The 20,782-nt window shown below is 41.1% G+C and overlaps 1 protein-coding gene across 3 annotated transcripts in view; it reads left to right on the forward strand.

Moving 5' to 3' along the window:
• LOC122828287 (RNA-binding protein Musashi homolog 1) overlaps nucleotides 1-20,782 on the forward strand; it is a 40,866-nt gene that overhangs the window by 11,119 nt on the left and 8,965 nt on the right. Inside the window, exons 1-10 of one of the 3 annotated variants that reach the window (XM_044111713.1) lie at nucleotides 1,295-1,586; nucleotides 1,905-1,945; nucleotides 3,105-3,186; nucleotides 3,324-3,408; nucleotides 11,891-11,932; nucleotides 14,108-14,200; nucleotides 17,042-17,090; nucleotides 17,569-17,651; nucleotides 17,743-17,860; nucleotides 19,651-19,731. In XM_044111713.1, coding sequence (XP_043967648.1) covers nucleotides 1,321-1,586; nucleotides 1,905-1,945; nucleotides 3,105-3,186; nucleotides 3,324-3,408; nucleotides 11,891-11,932; nucleotides 14,108-14,200; nucleotides 17,042-17,090; nucleotides 17,569-17,651; nucleotides 17,743-17,860; nucleotides 19,651-19,731 — 940 coding nt within the window. In that variant the 5' untranslated portion in view covers nucleotides 1,295-1,320. Of the gene's footprint in view, nucleotides 1-1,294; nucleotides 1,587-1,904; nucleotides 1,946-3,104; nucleotides 3,187-3,323; nucleotides 3,409-11,890; nucleotides 11,933-14,107; nucleotides 14,201-17,041; nucleotides 17,091-17,568; nucleotides 17,652-17,742; nucleotides 17,861-19,650; nucleotides 19,732-20,782 lie in introns of those variants that run through there. The other 2 variants (XM_044111711.1, XM_044111714.1) reach the window with 2 other exon arrangements.

Below are 20,782 nucleotides of genomic sequence, written 5' to 3' on the forward strand. Positions count from 1 at the left end.
ATGTTTTTAGTTAACCTACCCAATTGCACATTTCTTTGGACCGGAGTATACAAAGCAATAAAAATACTACACAGTAGGTTTATATCAACATTTTGCTCTTACTATACTGCATTTTATTCTTTTTCTACTTTTTATGTTGGTGTGAACATACTGTGATCGCCTTTCACTTTGTTGTTGTTGCACCTACATTTCCTCTCTGTGGCACATTAAAGAAGTTTCTATTATTTCAGCTGGAACAGGAATAAGTGTGACTTTTAAGTTTTTGTATAAATGCAATTAGGTCATGTACATGTTCGTTTAAATTTTGTATCTCCTCTGACAACATTTGACAAAAACCCCCATTCTTTTTGTTTCCATATGTGCAAACAGGGCGCAACTGAGATGTATGCAGACACAGTACAGGTGCACACAAACAGATGTAAAATACATAAAATGCGGTTAAAATATTTTTCACCCTCAATTTGGCGCCCCCTCTAGTGCAGCGCCCCTTGTCGCATAATATTGGATACCAGAGGTGGGTAGAATACCCCGAAATTGTACTGAAGTAAGAATAGCACTACTTTAACACATTTTTACTCAAGTAAAAGTAAAAAGCCATCAAAAAGTTACTTGAGTAAGAAGAAAAGAGTATTTGGTAAAAAGGTACACTCACGCACATAACTGATCAAAACATCAATCATTTAATATTTAAAAATTACTTCGTCAGACAGAACAACATAACAAAGTTATGCTACAACTTTGGTAGATTAAGGATAAAAAATAAAATTATTCATATAAAATAACGAAAGCATGGAATATATTTTTTTCCAAATCAATTTCTTTTATTCTAAAACTTTTGCAGCTTTAACAAAACCTTCAGTTGCATGTCTGTGTCAGGTGAATTTTGGTTTAAAATGAGCTCGTTTTTTATTCAGTGAAGTTAATCTGGGTGCATAGACTATTCAGACATTTTCCTCAAATAAGAGCGATACTTCATAATAAAATTATGAAAGTAAAAAAGTACGGTGTAGTAAAACCTAAAAGTATTTTTTTTCCCCAAAAACTTCAAGTAATTTTATCTGGGTAAATGTAACTAGTTAATACTCAACTGGAGGTATTATCTACGTGAAGGTCTTGTGAAGAATGACTAATTTTTTCCTCTAAAGCTGTAAAATGTCATCATTCTCCATAAAATAAAGCAGCTGAGCTGAATAAATACATTGCAAGCCGTAAGACTTTTGCAACTTTGCTTTTACTTTGAAAAGCGTCGCCGGAAGTGACAGGGTTAGTTCCATCTAACTTGACTCCGGAGCCGCGTGCCTCGACGGCATCGGTGGTGGGATGAGAGAGGGACCGCGGCGGGGACTGAGGGAAGGAGGTGGAGTCTGTCCCAGTCTGCATCTGGCCCTCTCCCCTCTGTGTCACCCCGGGCCAAACCCGCCCAGCTCCTCTCACTCGCTCTCCGCCTGTCCTCCCGCACGGCTCGGCCCGGTCACACACACCCACCCACCCGCACAGGCAGGCTCACACACACCGAGAGGACTCGGAATGGACACGGAAGGGAGCCAGAGCAGCCTGTCCGCCGCGGACTCCCCTCACGACCCCTGGTAATGGAGAAAAAAACAAACAAAAAAAACAACACAAAAACAAAACCCGACAACTTTGTTTTTCAAACTTTCTGAAAACAAGCGCGGCTTTCCGTGAGAGCTCTGAGGTGCGGAGTTAGACTCGCACACCTCCACGCAGAGAGGATTCATGCTAAATGAGATGTTTCTCTCTGAAAATCCATCTGCAGCTCCGGGATCCCTCTGAAAAGCCGAGCAACAACTTTGTCGGTGCTGTGAAAGTAGCAGCAGCGCTCTGAGATCTCTGAATGCCGCTTTGTTGACTCTGTTAATCTGCATATTTTCTCACTTTTTCCACAGCAAAATGTTCATAGGTGGACTCAGCTGGCAAACTACACAAGGTAAATCTTTTCCCGCCTCCATGTCTGCTCAAAAGTCACTGTGATTTCTGGTTTTTGTTTGTTTTTTTTAGTTTTTTTAAGTTACTGCGCAGGTTTGATTAAATCAAAGCAGTGTATTTTTTGTTTTTGAAAGCGGGATGTGCTTGTAGTTGTCTTTACAATGAATTTTACATTTCATATTTTCTCTTGAATGAATGCTCTCAGTCAGAGTTAGCAAAGGCTGCATGATTCATAAAGGTCATTAAAAAGTTTTATTTAAAGCAGAGATGCACCGATTACTCAGCTGGAAACTGGAATCAGCCATTGTTTCCTTGAAGGGCTCTGACTGGTAATTATCATATCAAATTCTAAAAATATAATTTCTTTCCCTTTCTAATGAATGCACAAAAACTAAGCTCTCCCGCTATGTTCAGTCTAAATGCTTTCACCAAAAGCGTTGATTTACTAAAATGTGGTTTCATTACTGGTGATTATTAAAAGAATTTGTGCCATTCATTTAGTGTGTCAAAGTTAAGAACTTCTACTTTTTTAGGCACAGTTTTGAGTTTAATTAAAAATCAGATCAGAGTTATGGATGGATGCCTTGATTCGTGAATGGAAATAACTTTTAAAAATGCTGTCATTTTCCATTGAAACACTTTCTCTCTTATATGTGTTACATAAAAAATAATAATAATAATAATAATAATAATAAGTAATCACTCATGAATTTGGCAGGTCAGATCTGGGGATGGGGGCAGAAATCAACAGTTGTTATTGGCCTAGCAAACTGTGATCGGTGCACCTCCTGTTGAGGAAATGCGATTTGATTCATAACTTAAGATAATCTAGTAACTTCTTTCATTCTCCGGTGGATTTGAAACTGCCACATCTCTAAGGTCACATATTTTTCCGCGTTTTTGCTTTTAAGGAAATAAGAACTTTGGCAGGTCAGATTTGAAAGAAAAGGAAGCAAAACAAATAAAACATTGGGATCAGCCGGATACCGGAGATTATCGCATCTGTAGCTCGAGAGCAATCCGATCAGGAAGCATACGAGGGCTGGAGAGACATGCGACTCTCTCTTCTGAATTTCCCAAACTTCTCCTCCTACTTGTTGACCTCCTCCGCAGCGTGTCTGCTCCTTCCCAAACCCGTCTTGTTTCTGTTTCCGTCTCAGAGGGCCTGAAGGAGTACTTCTGCAAGTACGGCGAGGTGAAAGAGTGTATGGTGATGCGAGATCCGGTTACTAAGCGCTCGAGGTGAGGGAGCCCCGGCTTCAACCCGCCGAAAGAGCTGAAAGTTTATCTGATTCCTCTCTGCTCATAAAAGCACCATCAGACATCCACGTCGGGTCCCTGCGTCAGTAACGGCTTTCTTCCCTCTGTGATGTCCGCAGGGGTTTCGGATTTGTCACCTTCGTCGATCAGGCCGGCGTGGACAAAGTTTTGGCCCAAAGCAGACACGAGCTGGACTCCAAAACAGTGAGTTCTCTGTGTGTTTCCTTCCCAGCACTGGCTAATCCCATGGCTCAATGTTTGATTAGTGGATTTTTCCAGTAATCTTCCTGAAAGGTGCAACTTTTCCAACAATATTAGTGTGTTTACTGTGGGATTCCCGTGTTCTGATGGGGTTTATTTTTTTTCTTCTCCTCCTCCTGTACCATTAATACACAGTCCGGCTCCCATGCTTGCATCTGCTGCCGCACCTCAGATGGGAGCACTTTACATGATAAAGTCATTAGCCGACACATGGGAGAAAGTGCTCTCTCGTCTCTCTTCTGCCAAACAAGGCAAGAAAATGTCACCCAGTGTCAATTTCCATAGAAACAAGGGAACCGGGACAGGGTTGCATTCTCTGCCACTCTTTGATTTTGAGCCTCTCAGAACACTAAACCAAGACTTGTGTTTTTTTTTTCCCCTTTCCTGTCCCAAGGGGTGGAATTGACCTACCAAAAAGTTTCTCAATGGAACAAGTGAATGTAACCTGAAACCATCAAGGTGTGAAAGCAGCGACAATCAAAACTCCTGCGAGCTTCCCGTTGATCTCAGCCGGAGTGAAGCTGCGAGTTTAGCGATGGAGGGGGGCAGGGGGGGGACCGTCGCCACGGCTCATTCAGGGCTCTTTTCAACCCGCACAAACTGCAACTTAAAATGTATTAATGGACTGTGTTGCGGACTGATTGTGTGTGTGTGTGTGTGTCTTTTTTTGTCAGTAATGAATGTGGGCTGGCCTGGGAACAATGTGGCCTGTTGGTCACCATAGGGACCACAGGCCCCGCCTCCCTGCCTGAGTTGGGAGTGGTGATTGGTCGCGGGTTGGTCACTGTATTGAAATGAGCACAGGCTAGTTTCTGCTTTTCCCTTTTGTGCTTTGGCCGACTCACCTTCATGAGTCTTTGGGAGATAAGTGCGAGCCACAAAAGAAGGCGACGGTGGCAAACCTAACAAAAGACAAGCGATTGCGTCTGTCGAGTTTAAAAGTGAGGGGAGCGGAAGCGGTTTGATTGAGAGCTCTGACTGATTCAAGCTGCTAAGTATTACTTTAGTGTCTCTTGTAGGCGCGACAGCTCTGACAAGTAGCGCCATCATGTTTGGACGCCACTAACTCACCATGGGGTTCATTACCATAGTGATGCCCCCTCCCCCTCCTCTCGCTCCCACTTCCAGTTGAAGAACAGCTCTGTCACCAAAGACAAAAGATACCAATACGCATGATTTACAGTCATTTCTTGGGAACTGGGAACTGAGTCCCTAAACACTGGAGGCCACGCTGCTGAAAGTTTATCCTCTCGCCATGTTGAGTTAAATCACAGAGATGCAACAAAATCTTCCATCTCTGTGCCAGAACCCTGTAGTGGTTTTCTATACCACTACAGGGTAGACAAAACACACCTTATAGTGTTTTGTCTATTTCATTCTTTTTGCACTTTTCCATATTTTGCTGCATGACAATCACAAACTTCAGTGTACGTCAAGGTGTGACCCAAAAGTGCATCTGCTAAGTTAGTAATTCATCTAAATGGGCAAGCTTTACGTTTTGTTTTGTTTTTTCCCGCGATATTACCGTCATCTCAGTTGCTTTTTTTTAATGAAAAACGTTAGTGTTCATCTTTTATTGATCATGCTCTTTGCTCTTATTCTAAGTTCGTAGTAAGTATGACCATAAACTGTCAGCAACTTTTACTGAAAAGGAGTTTAAGGCACAGCTTTTCTTTTCTTTTCTTTTTTTTTTTTAGGAAAAAAGTGATTCTATATTCAGTTGTTGTTGCTGAAAGTAAACCCAACATTTTCTTCAAAAAGAAAATAATCCACCCGAATAATTTGGGAACTTGTACTCAAGACATTGTTAACATTTCGGATCAATATTGATTTATTGATCCTTTTCCATAAAATTGATCTGTGGTTCATTACATTAACATATTTTATGTTTAGTTTATTGTTGAGCAGGTAAAAATACAACAAAATTAATTAAACACAAATGCTGGCCTACAAGTAGTTTCAATTTTAGATCATGTGCCAAAAGGTTTGGACACCACTGTTTTATCCCAACACAAACTAGTTCATAAATATGTAATTAAAGAAAAATAATGCGTGTTATTTCATTGTTTTGTGTGTGGAAAACATTCCTATTTAAAATAGGACACCGCATACTTAAAGGAGTGTCACTAAACTGCTTATAGAGACATTATTTAGTCATATTTTTGAATTTACTGATATTTATTGATGCTCTGGTGGAAAAAGTAGTGGAGAAAATGCTAACAATAACATATTAATCTGTTTATTTAACATTAGCTCAAATTTATTGTGACAACAATAAATCAAAAATCTTATTAACAACAAGAAATTTAGCACGATAAATGATAAACGATACGATAATTGCCCAGTCCATCTCCTAGTGAGGATGGCGAGATGGCAGTAAAATCCGTAGTAATTTTCACTACATGCAAAAAGTTTTAGTTTAATCTGAGCAGGACAATCTTTTTCATCCAAACAACTAGTTTTGTTTGGATGTATTAGAGCGGAAGGGTCTTTATTTAGCTTTTATTTGTAAGGAAACGCATAAATTCACCGTGTGTGTTAGTCAGTTGCACACAATTCCAACAAAGCTCGTCAAAGTTTGTGGTTATGACCTGACAAAATGTGGGGAAAAAAGAAGTTTGAACGCTTTGTGCTTCAAGTGTGCCGGGAGGTCTGCAGTGGCCTCCGCTAGCTGGGCGAGGAGAAGCCTCAGTGATCAATCACAGGGCTTGGATGGTGAGTAGAGTAGGTCTTTTTAGACCGCTCACCCTGCGCTGCCCCCCCACCACACCCCCCAAATGCAGGCAGGTTATCCTGTTAGGGAGGAGAGAGAGAAAAGTTCTCCAGTGGCAACAGAAAGAATGTGCCACGCTGTGACCGAGTGAACCACTCCGGCGCTGGAATTAAAAGAGCTTTGCACAGCCGCGAGGCTAAAGAGCAAGTACAGTGCTGCACAGGAATTTATTGGGGCTTATTGTGTTGGAGGACAGATGCGGACCGGTTCTGACCAGTGTGCTATACGGCGGGCCGGGTCTGCTGTGATTTATGCAACTAATGCGCAGCTTGTTGCCCTTTTGGGAGGTTGGGAGGTTGGGAAGCGGTGGGGTGGGGGGAGTTCTTGCAGCTTCCCGCTGTTTGTAAAGTCAGAGACGACCGTTGCAGAGTTAAACCTTTGTAGGACAAAGTTTCCTGCGCAGTTAAGAGTTTAGCACAAAGACACATCAGTGTCTCTGTAACAACCAACCCCCCAGTCTGTTCCCATCCCGGGTTGAGCAGAAGAAAAAAAAGTGCTGCTAGTGGGGGTGGATGAGTGGGATGACCCCATCTGTGATTACTATAGCTCTCCTCACTAATAGGATTGGAGTCATCAAGCTCGAGTTGTTCCTCGGAGATGTTGAGTGCTGCTGCCCAATCGGCAGGTTGCACAGAGTGCGTTCCCAGCCCGGGCCGTGGCAGGCGACACCGTGGGCCAACTGTTGCGTATAGCTGGGATGTAGCCTGTCAGAGGGGATTGCCCTGATTTCATAAACCTCTCTTGGACTTAGCTTCAGCTCCTTCTCTGCTACCTTGGCACACAGGTTTAAACGCAGTAAGGTCTACATGACGTTATGCTGTAAACATTTAGTTTTCAGTAAAACTTCTATTTACTTCAGGAACAAAGCACTACTGAAAAATGGAGGGGAAAAGATGCTGCTCCCCCCACCCCCTAATTTTCTTTTAGCAGGTGAACTGCAACTGTTTTGTTCTGCGTATCTGGAAAAAAAGTTGTTGTTTTTTTCGCCTATTCTTATTTGTAAAATTATTGTCTGTAAACACAAACTCTGACATGAATTTAGGTCTGGACTTTGACTAGACCATTACAATCCTTTTATCTAATGGCCAGGGGGCCATTTGTGACCCTTGGAATGATTTTGATGATCGCTCCCCACCCAACCCTTCCCCTCCACCACAAATCAACAACGGCAAAAATTTTGTCAACGAAATGAAAAACAACTGATGACCACCAAAATTTGGATTTTTTATTTATTTATTTTTTCCAAGGCTTTTTTTTAATGGTTTGGATCTTCTAGGATTAATGGATTTTAGGACTCAGACGATTAATCAGATTAATTGATTATTGAAATAACGTCATAATTGATGAATCATTAACTGAAGTGAACTGACTCTGAAAAAGGAAATTTCCTAGAGCAACAAACTCAGAGCCGTAATTAAACTAAAACTGTACAAAAAAATATACTGCTTTCATTTCAGATGAAAAATCTATATGTAAATATATCTCCTTTGCCTCAAATGGTCAAGAGTTCACTCAGTGCATACCGTCACTACATTTTAGGCAGTAAAAGGTTTTTTTTAAAATTACATTTAATTATTTGTTTTATTTTTATTTTATGTGTTTTTAATAGTTAATATAATAAGCTTAAATTGTTAAGTGAAAAATCTGTCCGTTTTTTTTCCAACTATTTGATTATGAAAATAGCTGATAGAATAATTCATCACTAAACTAATCATTGGGAGCAGCAGTAAAAAATTTCATAAAAATTGTATTATTGTGCAAGTAAATAAAAAAAAAAGAAATATCACTACACTATAAATTTTTAATTTACTGAATTCTGTGGTTTGATTTAACCGGTTTTAGCCACAGAAGCAAACGTTTGGACACGACTGATCTAAATCTTTCCGCTGTAGCCTTTGTTGAAGGTTCAGGTTCATTGTAGAAGGTGAGTCTAAAGTCTTTAGCAGCCTCTAACAGGTTTTCTTCCAGGATTAACCTGCATTTAGCTCCATCAACTCTGATTAGCGTCCCTTTGCATGCTTGCATAATGCTACCACCTCATTTTCACGGTGGGAATAGTGTGTTCAGGGTTTATTGTTTTTTTTTGCCAAACACAGCATTTTGCTTGTGGGCCCAAACCTTGCTTTAAACTTGTTCATAACATTCTGCTGGGTTCCTTGGTCTTCTTGATGCTTTTTGTTTTCTAGTGTTCTCCAACAAGCCTTTGAGGCCTTCACAGAAAAGCCATATTTAATTTTAATTCTCAGATTAACTCACTCACTGATGGATTCTGCTTCATGACTATGTGACTTCTGAAGGCAGTTACTTTTTTTGTAGTTGTATCAGCATAAAAGTTGTAGATACCAATGTGTTTTTATTTTATTCAGTGATTATTTATGAGTCATATATAATCCCAATAAAATGCACAAACGTTTGGCGACAGATGATAAATTGTGGGAACTTTCAAGTATTCAAGAAGTTGAATACATTTTGTTTATTTTTCTTAAAGCTGCAGCAGCTATCTTTTGTAAAAATGTTTTTGTTTTTTTGACATATTTGTTAAAACGGTCAATGTTGTGATTGTGTCACATGATACAGATGATTAATGAAACAAATCAAGCTCCTCTGCTGTGTGGTCCCACTGCAATCTGCAGAAATACACCTCTCCCAGTCAGAAACAACCACTCAGAGCACAAAGGACAAACCTTTGTGCCGTCAATCATGCTCATGTACGTGCTGCTCACAATTGCCAGTTTACAGGAGCTGTTTATCCGCTGTCATTCGTGGCCATGCTAACCTGCCATAGCATTCACACTAGGCTCCGGTGTAGGGAAGGAGCTCTAGTATAGCAAGGGCGAGGATGTGAGCAGCACATTTACGAACTTGATTGACAATGCTAATACCCTCCTCCTGGCTCTGATTGGTTGGTTCTGACCGAGTGGTGTATTTCTGCAGATGGCACTAGAAAAACAGGGAGGAAACAAGGTTACGTCAGTAATTTTCATATTATATCATCAGGATATAGTGACAGCGTCAACAAATACATGAAAACATATTTTCACAAACAATTAAAGCAAGTTGATGTTAATTGTTTGCATGTAAACATTGTTGGTAAGTACAAATGCAGACGATCATAAGGGTTAAATGCAGCTCTAAGAAGACAGATATTCAGACAATCATGTCTTTTTTTTTTTTTCTCTACACAACAAACCGATATCCTCCAGGAGTTTATTGTATCTGTTTCATGTCCACCATTATCCCCAGCCCTCGGATGTGATGTGCGCTGCCACCTGTTTGACTTCTATTTGTGTGTGTGTGTGTGTGTGTGCGCACAGGAGTGTTGGACATCGGGAAGGGTTGGTGACCGGAGGTGACTATCAGACTAGTCTAGACACCAATAGAGACTAAACAGTAGACTCTGCATCTGATCCTAAAGTAATTAGCATCTAGTGGTTTTCACTCTGCTGTCTAGAACAGAAGTAAGAAAAAAGAAAATCTTTTTTTGTTTGTTTGATTGTTTGACAACTCGCGGTGTCGTCAGCTCTGGTTAGAAGCATCACCGATGCCCCTCACTCTGGTAAACGCATGCGGTTTACCATAGAGGCTCTAGCAGTCTGTTGTAGTTCAACTCTACCCTCTTCATGGTTAAGGACTAATCATAGCACTGTACTGTACCGTCTGTTAGTGTAACAGCAGTACAGTGTGGCGTAGTCTAGTTGTTCTCTAGCTCTGTTAGACCAGCATAGACTAATATAGAGGTCTCAAATTTCAGTTTTACAGACTGTCTGTGATTGCATCTTCATGGCATGGTGTGGTTTTCTCTCCAATCAGAGGGCCTCTCAACTGCTTGTTGTGATTTTAAGATAGAAATGTTTAGATAATTGACATCAAAATTAAAGCTGGAATATGCAACTTTTATAAAAAACTATATATATATTTTTACACATTTGCTAAAAATGTCCCTTTGTTGTGATAGTATAACATGAGACAGATAATCTCTTCCCAGTTCGACTGATACCATCTGAAGAAATATGCCGTTCTCGGTCAGAAACAACCAATCAAAGTCCGGAGGAAGATCTTAGCGCTGTCAATCAAACTCGTGTACGCTCTCTGTTAAAGGAGGATAAACAACTCACTGTTACAGGAAAACTGTTTATCTGCCATCATTGGCGGCCATGCTAACTAGTCTTAGCATTCACGACAGGCTCGCTGATGGGGAGAAATTGTAGCGTACCAGGCAGTAAGGGGTAAGCATGATTGACAGCAGTAAGACCCTCCTCCTGGCTGTGATTGGTTGTGTCTGACTGAGCTGTGTATTTCTGTATTTAGCAATGGGAGAAGCCAGAGGAGTTTGGTTCTTTTACAGATTATCTATCCCATACTATACTCTTACGACATGTTTATTTTAACAAATATGTAAAAAAAAAAAAAAAAATGTAGTTTTATAAAAGTTACATACTGCAGCTCTAACTGTCCACTCCTCTGGGAGTCATGAGTAGGAACTACAAGACAGAGGAGGATCTGGATCACCTGAAAATGAGCAGAATAATCAACTATAATGTTTCAAAAAATCGAACAAACCCCAAAACTGTGTTGCTCTTCTGTCAGCGTGGCGTGATTGGCAGCTCCCGTCTTCTTCTCCCAGCCCCCTCCTTCTGACACGCTTTGGGCCCTCCTTGCTGAGGAGGCGAGGCGCGTTTGTGTTTGTGGCGCCCGTGTGAGATTCCATGAGGTCACATGTCACACGGTGGCGATGAGCGAGGCCGACGTTCCCAGCAATCCACCTGAGCGCCCACATGTGTGCACAAATTCTCCTAAATTATGAATATTTAAAGGGAAAATTGACGTGTGTAGGCTTAATGAAACAAATAATCTCAGATAGGTTTCATTGTCCGATTTGATTTATTTATGAAATAAATAAAAATAACAGAAACACATTCCAGGAATTTATCAAGAAAAACTTTATTTTAAGCGTTTTATAATTTTTGCTATAATTTAAGCAGTCAAGTTTGAATTGAACTGCTTCCAAGCTTGCATAAAAAAAGTCTTTACTAAGCCCTAAAATAAACTCTGGGCTAATTTTTTGATGTTATGGTGCATTTTATGATGATAGAGGGAGAAAAGATTAAAGACACAAACAAATCACAAATGACTACAGATCTGTAATCACTTCAAATTAAGCAGAGGTTTGCACTATTTACATGTTTTCAATCATTAATAATGTGTTTCAAAGGGGCATTAACCACACACGTTTCTTAGTTGTTTTTATTCACGTGTCAGAAAGTTTTACTCTCTTTAATATGTCGCCAAAATGCTTCTTGCTTCAATCGTTTGCTTTGTTCTTGAGATAAGAACTCAGGATTAACCAGGCAGTGTGTCGCAGACATATTTCAAATAATATTCCCAACAGCTTAATTTGTTAAAATGATCTTAAATGCTCTAAAACAAGATCCACTCATAGTGTCATTTCTAATGGCGCACATGATGAGCCAAAACAAAAACCAGGTGCTTTTGACCAAAGACAAATCAGAAATTAAAGCAAAAGGGATAAGATGGATTACAATTTTATGTAGAACCGTTTAAAGAAGGGAATGCGGCGTTCTGATGCCACAGGATTCTGTATCGTGGGCCATCGTTAAGCAATTCCCTGTTTTTCTGTATCTTCTCCGATAGATCGATCCAAAGGTGGCGTTCCCTCGGAGAGCTCAGCCCAAGGTGAGTTGAAATGTCTCCTCCTGTTGTGCGTTGTTTCCAGCTGGTTAGCGTGTGTTGAGTATTTCAAGCGTCTTACCAGAGCTAATGCGGCATAATCAGACCAAACATGAGCACCGCTGCCATCGCAGCAACAGTTTATCTGAGCAAAAACCTTCTCAACTCCGGTTTTAAATGCTCGTCTGTAATCTTTTGTCAGCTGTGTTCTGTTCACGGCATCAATTTTTTCTTAATCGTAACTCGTAATTTCGTAACTCGCAATCGAGCCGGAACAGTCAGGCGTGATCTTTTTGGTTATTCTTTGACTGTTTTGGGGTTTAGAGTGATGGAAACAGAAATGGAATCGCAGCTCAACTTTAGTTATAAGTTAACTATAAAGTAAGCTGGAGTTTTTCAAAACTTTTAAAACAACGGTTAAAATTAAACATTTTTGTTGTCCACTCTGTGCCTTTATTAATGTATACAACGGTGGAAAGTCACCACATCCAGCAATAAAAATGTTCAGTAACATTGTTATCAAGTCAAGAACATTTGAGGTGAACATTTTTTAAAACTAGTTCAATAATGTTTGTCAGCAACTAGCCCTATTAGCACAATTAGCATTGCTAAACTAGCATGCAACTATTTCTACGTGGCGTGAGAGTGTTTCAACAGGCTGCCAATATTTCCAGATCCTATACACGGATTGACAGATAAAGATTGAAAGTTAAATATGATGTAACTTCCTGTACTGCAGTTAGCCTTCGTGTTTCTCCTTTTCGTCGGGTATATAGAGTGCTCTGTTCGGTTAATATTCCTGCAACAATCATCCAAAAGTTGTTTTGTTTACATAAAACTCGTCTTTCATTAAACTATCCAACAGAAGGTGCCACTGAGTGGCAGACTGCTCTGTCTCTATAGCGAACAGACCCACTGATTCCAGCTCAACGAGGGCGTTTCAACTTTATGTCGCCCGGATTTTACTCATCAAATGTGCAACAAGTTTTGGGCTTTAAATCAAACCATTCCAGATTACAAAATCAGCCAAAAACAGATCTGCTAGTGTCCAGTCCAACATGGGAGTGCAAGTTGGTGTCTTACACGTAAAACAACTCAGAAAAATGACACTTTCAAAGTTATTTCTGCAATGATTGTCACATCTTTGGTCTCTATCTTGTTAAAATGTTGTTGTTTTTTAATCAAATAAGTGCAAACAACGATTTCTCTATTACATATTCGAAATTTTTGGCTTGTTTAGTCAGTCTCTTATAAAAGAATATGGAGCTCTTTGGTCTACTCATAAGATTTAATTTGATAAACAAACTTTCTCTTTTGTTTTAGACAAAGAAGGAACTCCATGTTTTCCCATTTCAGGCTGCATTTTTTGCATGTTTTACAGACCACCAAATATCCGAGTGCAGCACAGAGCCCAATAAAACATTCTTATAAAGTGTTCTTATGGTGTCTGGAAAAGTCTAGAATTTTGCAATGAAAAAATAATGAAAATTAAAAAAAATAAATAAACCCAAATGTGGAAAAAGTTTTGAGTTTTCCAATTCGAGTGTATTTATAAAATCTTTTTTTTTTTTTTTTCTAAAAACACTGTGCATCAATTGTGGAACAATTTTACATCAATGAGTTCACTTTTTTAGATTTTTATCACAATTTGAGTTTAATATATTAGCCATCAATATTTTGTGATAATATGCTATAGGCTATGTGCGCACTCAAAAATCAAAAAAGTGCAAAAAAAAACTGGGGTTCTTGATACAGTAACAGCACCATTAGTTTTTAAAACTAGGTCTAGTTTAAATGCCAGCAGCCAAAACTTTACAACTGCTACTGTTTTTATTTTTAAAGATTAAAAAATATATACTTTCAAGAGCTGGTGTTGAGTCTTAATTAGGACTTGGTTCAAAGAGGCGGAATGACTCTATTAAAAAAGCTGACAACTGTGAAAGTCTCGTCAAATTTCTACTCAAATGTCTCGTATCATTCTGTCGCGACGTCACGACAGTTTTAACAAATGTGGGCCAAAACATATTTTTGTAAAAGTTCCATCCTGCAGCTTTAATGATAGAAAAACTACCAGATGTATGGAAGAATATGCAACCTCAAAATGAAATATGTAGATTTATGTAGAAATCCATGTACTTTTAACAATCCTAACTTGTGATTTGTTGTTCTTTTTCTTTTCAGCTGGTGACTCGAACCAAGAAGATCTTTGTGGGCGGCCTGTCAGTGAACACAACCATCGAAGACGTGAAGCAGTACTTTGATCAGTTTGGCAAGGTGAATGACTTTTTTTGTTTTTGTTTTTAGAGATCTTGAAAGCCATGTTTGTTTCAAATATCAGAAAAAAAATCCCCCAAACATTTCCCAAGTGTTTCTCTGTGGCATCAGCACAGAAACAAATCAACAGCTTAGAAAGTCGAAGCCCATCAAAGCAATTTGGCAGTTTGCTCTGAGAAAAACCACACTTCGAGTCAAGCAGGTGCCTGGAGAGGAAAGAGTTACTGCGAGGACGAGGAGGGCGCGAAAGGATGGGGAAAGGAAGAAATAATGAGGCGACGGGCAAACTTGGGGATAGATGGGGGGCTAGGGGGCTGAAAGAGGTAGCAGCAGAGGGAGCTGGACGGGGACGAGGGGGGGCTTGGAAAGTTTTGTACAGAGCGTGTGGTGATGGTGAAGAAGAAGTGGGGGGATTATCAGAATCTGAATTAATCTGATGTAACAGCTGCTACTACCCACAACCCCCTTCTGGCCCGTTACCGTGGTGACCTGGCTCGCCCATTGTCCCCAAGTAATTCTGTGGGTAAGGGGCTTTTTGTTCTGAAGGAGAAGGGATGAGGTGGGTGTTAGGATCAGTCCGTTGCTGAGTTAGGGGTGGGCTTTTAACATATTTATATATTTGTTTTTATATATTTAATAAAAACAAACAAGTTGAATTGGCCTCAGCAAACTTCTCTTAAGATTCCAAATGTATGTTTTTGGAAATCTGGGTTTTTGTTGAACTTTTTCTGAACTTCACATCGAAATTCAGTTCAACTGTGCGAGGCAGAGAATGGATGATGGACTCACAAAGGCTCCGGGGAGGGAGGGCCTTACTTTGGAGAGGGAACTGGGGCAAAGATGGGGCGACTGTGTGTTGGTGGGGTTTGGGGGTGCAGCTAGGTCTATTATACCACTAAACAATGCCATGCAAGTATTTTTCTAGTTTGTTGAGAAGTTATCTGCATACGGGACGCCACTTTCCTAATCGTTCTCCCTCCTACATTGAGCATGACCATCAACAGATTAGTCGATGGTGATAGGATACTCTTCTACGCCGACGATACGCTACTAAACCTGACTGAAAAAGTCGTCCAAACTTTTTAAACGCCCAGACGCAAGGGCCGCTTTTAGGCAGCACGGCTTGTTGCGCCACTTTATTTTCCCTGCCAGAAGCTATACGGCCTCGAGCTCCTCGCCGCTCCCTCCTCAATCATAACATCGAGATGAATTTTCGCCGAGAGGGATATCGAGGGATGGCCGGTGAAATGTGGGCTGCAGCCATCCATGGAAGTTCCTGATTAGACTGCCTCACTGGACCTTTTGTGTCCCGTCCTGGTGAGGACAAAGGAGCGAGGAGAGGGATGGGCAGGGAAGATGAGAGGTGGGGAGGGAAAAAAGAAAAGGAGATGAGAGGGAATATTGTTTGGCCGTACGCCATTTGAAGAATAAAAAGTATAGCCGGGGAGGTGGAATCGACTCTATTTGCGGCTTTTTAATGTTGTTGTTTACGTCCTTCAGGGGGATTTGTGTGAGGCCTCAGCTCAAGTTCTTACTTCACCGGAGACAGGAGAAACCTTGTTAGGCTTGGATTTATTCTAGCTACGTTATCGCTCCCTATTAAGCAGCAAGTGTGCCTTAGTCAGCACTCTCTGGGCCAGTTTCGATCGCTCCAAATTCTGGTGATTTTTCTCCCCGCTGAATCAAAACCAGACGAAACAGTAAGGACCTGGATGTAATGAGCAACCGTCAGGATGGAAGCAAACACTGACTTGAGAGGCTGCTTGAAAGGTCCCCTTTCACAACCACACTCTTCACTCACCTTTGACCTTTCTGTGGGCAAAATGTCCTCAGGGGTTCGCGCACACATACACAGTGTCCTATCACTAACACTCTTATGTGACTGTGACAGATTATTCAGAGGGAAGTTATCCAGTAAACTTAATATAGAGCAGGAGCGCAGATGAATTTACCAAATGTTTACAAGTACCTCTGCGTCCAGCATGAAGTTTAGACCTGTCAGCAGAGAGATTGGGTCAACTCTGACATAAGGTTCTCTGTGTGTGTGCATGTGTGTGTATTGAATAGACACCTGTGTCTTTGCTCCATAAAGGGAGGCCGGGCCGAAGGGAGAGGTCAAAGGGAGAAGAGGAGGAGGACTTTTGGCTGACTGTGCCAACAAACAAAGCCTGCAGGCCTCTTTGTTCTCCCTCTGCCTTTGTTTCTTCACTCTTTTTTTCCCCCCTCTTTGACTCAATCTTTCTCCCTCTTACAGGACTCTCTGTACTCTCTTTCACCGTATCTCCACCTGTTGCCATTCCTCTTGCTATCAGCTCTCTCCGCTCTCATCGAGTCTCCACCTGCCGGATTCACCTTTCTGTCTGTGACTGGCTACTTGTGTGCATCGATTCTCTCTCTCTCTCTGTGTCTCTCTGTCTGCGGCCCTCGTCGTCTCTCTGGCTCTCTCCCGACATTCATGAAAGCATATTTGATGTTGGTTGAAGGGGATTTTTTTTAAATTCGTTTCTTCTCTACAGGACCTTGTTGTTACAGTTTCTATGGAGATCTAAAACTTTAGAGAGGCACACGTGGGGGGGCATTAACGACGCCTCTTCCAACTTTTTAATCATACGTTTTGGGAACTGTTGTGAGCATATTTTCCCGTCTTTTCCCTCCCACCCCGGACCACCACTTTGTAACCTGTCTCTCCTCCTCCTCCCCCCGCCCCAGTCTTCCTCCTCTCTGTCCATCTGTTGCTGAGCCTCCCTGCAGAACTTGAGAAGGGCTGAGGTCAGGCAATATGCCGCGTGGCACGACGGAGAACCTCGCTAAAAAACCCTGTGTTGTTTGTCTCCCCCCCAGGTCGACGACGCCATGCTCATGTTCGACAAGACCACAAACCGGCACAGAGGTGAGACGAGGCCGACCTTATCCGCTCGCTCGTTTCTCCTGCGCTCCTTTCTTGCTCTCCATATTTACCGCTCTTCCTCCAAGCCCTTCCTGGGTGGCTATTGATCCCCCTTCCTCCCCCCACAAGAGTCTCCTTCCTGTGGGCTGAGCTGGAGGAGACAAACGGGGCTAGTCTAATTAGCCAGTCTGTTAATCGGGATCAGGATAAAGCCTCCTTAAGCACCTCCTCCCCACCCTGGGATTGATCGATTATGACAACCTACCAGCTTTGCCCAGTCCTTCTGGCTCAGGAAGGAGGGGGTCAAGGATGAGTGCAAAATAGCAGCATTGAAAGTGGGGGAGGGGGGCCAATGTGTTAAGCGGCTATTACAGCGCTAATTACTGCAAGCTATTAGCTCTCCTACTGTACAGGAGAGGAGAGGCCTGGTGTGTCTGTGAGTGTGTGTGTTTTTACAAGTTCTTGTTTCTCCTCTCGTCAGGGTTCGGATTCGTGACATTCGAGAACGAGGATGTGGTCGAGAAGGTCTGCGAGATCCACTTCCACGAGATCAACAACAAAATGGTGAGCGGCTCGCCCCGCGGCGGTCAGAAAAACGAGCGCCGCCGATTAAATCCTGCGCCTCCCCTGCCCCCATCCGTCCCCAACGAAACAGGTGGAGTGTAAGAAAGCTCAGCCCAAGGAGGTGATGTCTCCCACCGGCTCGGCCAGGGGGCGCTCTCGGGTGATGCCCTACGGGATGGACGCCTTCATGCTAGGAATCGGTATGCTGGGTGAGTTGCTATCGATCGGGACAGGAAGGACGCGGTGGCGGCTCACGTGAGGCTGACCGTTTCCGCCGCCTTAAAGGTCGCATGACGTCTCTGGGGGAGCCGAGCGATGATGTCCGCCGCTGCCTTCAGCAGCTTGAAGCTATCTGCACTACATTTAATTGTGCCCACCAGTGGAAAAGAAGTAAAAGTAACACAACCTTGCTGTATAAGTATTCGCTTTCCTTGAAATTAGCCACACCAGCAATCATCTTCAGGGTAATTTGTTTGAACTTTTATGGAAAAGATCAAACTTAACAATCCAGACTCCGGCTAAATAAAACTAGCTTAGAGCTACAAATGTTAAAATTAAGTCTACAGGAACCCTCCACTTTTATTTTTGATAAATATTTGCTGTCATTTTTAAAGAACAACAATTTTATTTCTGTTTTTAAATTTGAAGGCAAACTAAAACTTGAACATCTTTTCAAAAAGAGGATGGAGACAGTTTCTTCTGTTGGATATTGATAAATCTATGTAAAAAATCTTTTTAAAAAAGCAAAAGTTTCCAACCAAATGACAAAAAAATAAACATATAAAGGATATAACTGGGAATTTTACTGTCATTCCAATTGTAGGAGTTTGCTAAGTAGAAAAAAATCTACTAAAACCTGAATATATTAATATATCTATAATCTGAATATATTAATATATCTATATTTATAAACATTAGTTAGTTAGGATCGTCTTTAGCTAACGAGCCATTGTGGAAAGTCTCAAGCTAGCAAGAGGATGATCTAATGATTTTCAAAATGTGTTTCAACAAAACATGTGGGAATTGTTACAGTGGCAGGAAACTAACTGCTTATCGCTTCGAACACACTGTTGCTACAGTACAACACGGTAGTGGCAGCATGATGCTGTGTAGATGTTTTTCGGCAGTAGGGCGATGGCAGCTGGTCAGAGTTGAAGAGGAAGCTAAATGGCGGTAAATGCAGGACGATCCTGAAATAAAACTTCTCAGAAGCCTAAAAAACTAGAAACAGGGGAACTAAACACTAGGAAAGTATTAATGCAACTACACATGCTTGCAGTACTTTTCTAAAAATAAATGTCAAAAGCTATATATTTTTTCCCTCCACTTGTATATGTTGTTGTCATGTCACCTGCTTTTCACTTTTCTCATGTTGAAATGCCACTTATTAAGACCTCCGATTGACTTTTAGTTCAACTTAAGCGTCAGACTGGAGGAACTTTTCCTAAAACTTCTCTATTGTTGCTGATGCTCTTTAAGACTTTTTGTCACTTCTTCATTCAGATATTTTTTTTCTAATCTCCTAATTGTCTTCTTTTATTGTACAGCACCAGAAACTTTAGTTACCATGCCAATGCCACCACCTACTGTTCAGACTAAGAAGTGCTTTCTGTCTTTCAGTTCATTCATTAATTAGCGAGTGAACATTAAAAAAAGTTTTGCTTAGTGACAGTTTGGAGAAAAATAAATAACCCCTTCTTGTGCCTACTGGTGTTTCTTGTAGCCAAGGCGTTGAGCTCAGGTAGCATCCAGTGAAAATCTCCGTTTTGTGAGTTCAGCTGAGAGTGAAACCGAAGCCTAAACCAGAGAGCTCCCCGGTCCAGTTCTTGTAAAGAAATCCGGAGCACAAGAGTGGAATTACATCCACAGACTCACGAAGGCGTCAGCGTTGAGTCAATACGTCCTCTGAGTCTTTAACGCCGGCGCTAATGTTTCCGGTGCGTTTCATTGTTTTGTGGAGGGATCCGGATATTTACGCTGATTTTTCTGCGCCCTGCAGGTTATCCCGGCTTCCAGACCGCCACTTACACCAGCCGGAGCTACGCGGGCATCACTCCTGGATACACCTACCAGTTCCCTGGTAATCACAGCACGCTCACACACGTTTCCATCTCCTAATAACTCAGAAATAAAAGAAAGAAACAGCGGGACATAGTTTGGAGAATCCAAGTAAAAAAAAAAAAAAAAACAACAACAGTACTCAGATAATTGGTTTATGTAAAAACTAAAAGAGAAAAAACAGTAAGATAGCTATGTTGTTGTGTACATGTGAATTATCATGTAATTTGCTGCACAAAAACTCAGGTTATTGTGATTCATTGTACATATAATGACAATATAAACAGCCGGTGCAGAACGAAAGTGTAACATTTCCCAATGTTTACCACTACAAAAGAGAAATGCAGTCATTTGGACAGAAGTGACAGAAGGGAAGAAATGTCAGACAAATACATTCACTTTACTGTTTGAATATGTGAATGTGAGAGACGACATTTATTTAATGCTACCAGACACCAGGCTGCGGCTTCATTATGTTTCCTAGGCAATAAGGAAAAATTGTTGTCATTTAGAAAAATCCAGTGAAAATTGTCATATTTTGTCTGTTTCAACAGCTGTTTAAAACAGACAAATGTTTAGAGATGCACTGATCAGATGGGTGGTGATTTTCACGTTTTGTTAATTATTTGACCTCTTTAAAAACCTATAACACACAAGAAATGCATTTAAAACAGTTCTTGTGGCCTTGCTGCTGTTGGCAGTCATTAATTATTCATGTTGGTAAAGCTGTGTGTGTGTGTGTGTGTGTGTGTCACAGAGCAGTTGCTGTAAATCTGTTTTATTAAAATACAAACCTAATGATTACAAATCTGACACGTTAAACTGGAATTAGCATCTTATGTTAATAGCTGTGTGTGTTGTATAGGCTGCAGATTGTTACTTAATTTCAAAAAGGCTTCCGATATTTTTAATGTGATCAGCGACTACACAGCTCAAAGGATGAACAGCAAATTGGTTGTAATATGTTCAGCCTTCCTGTTATCTGCTTTAAATCGTAAACTCACTCTGTCACAGCCAGAATAAATGGCAAATAGGTCCTGGAAAAATATGGTTTTTGTTGACATATCTTTGTG

Source organism: Gambusia affinis, linkage group LG03 (assembly GCF_019740435.1).
Source record: "Gambusia affinis linkage group LG03, SWU_Gaff_1.0, whole genome shotgun sequence".
Taxonomy (NCBI): Eukaryota; Metazoa; Chordata; class Actinopteri; order Cyprinodontiformes; family Poeciliidae; genus Gambusia; species Gambusia affinis.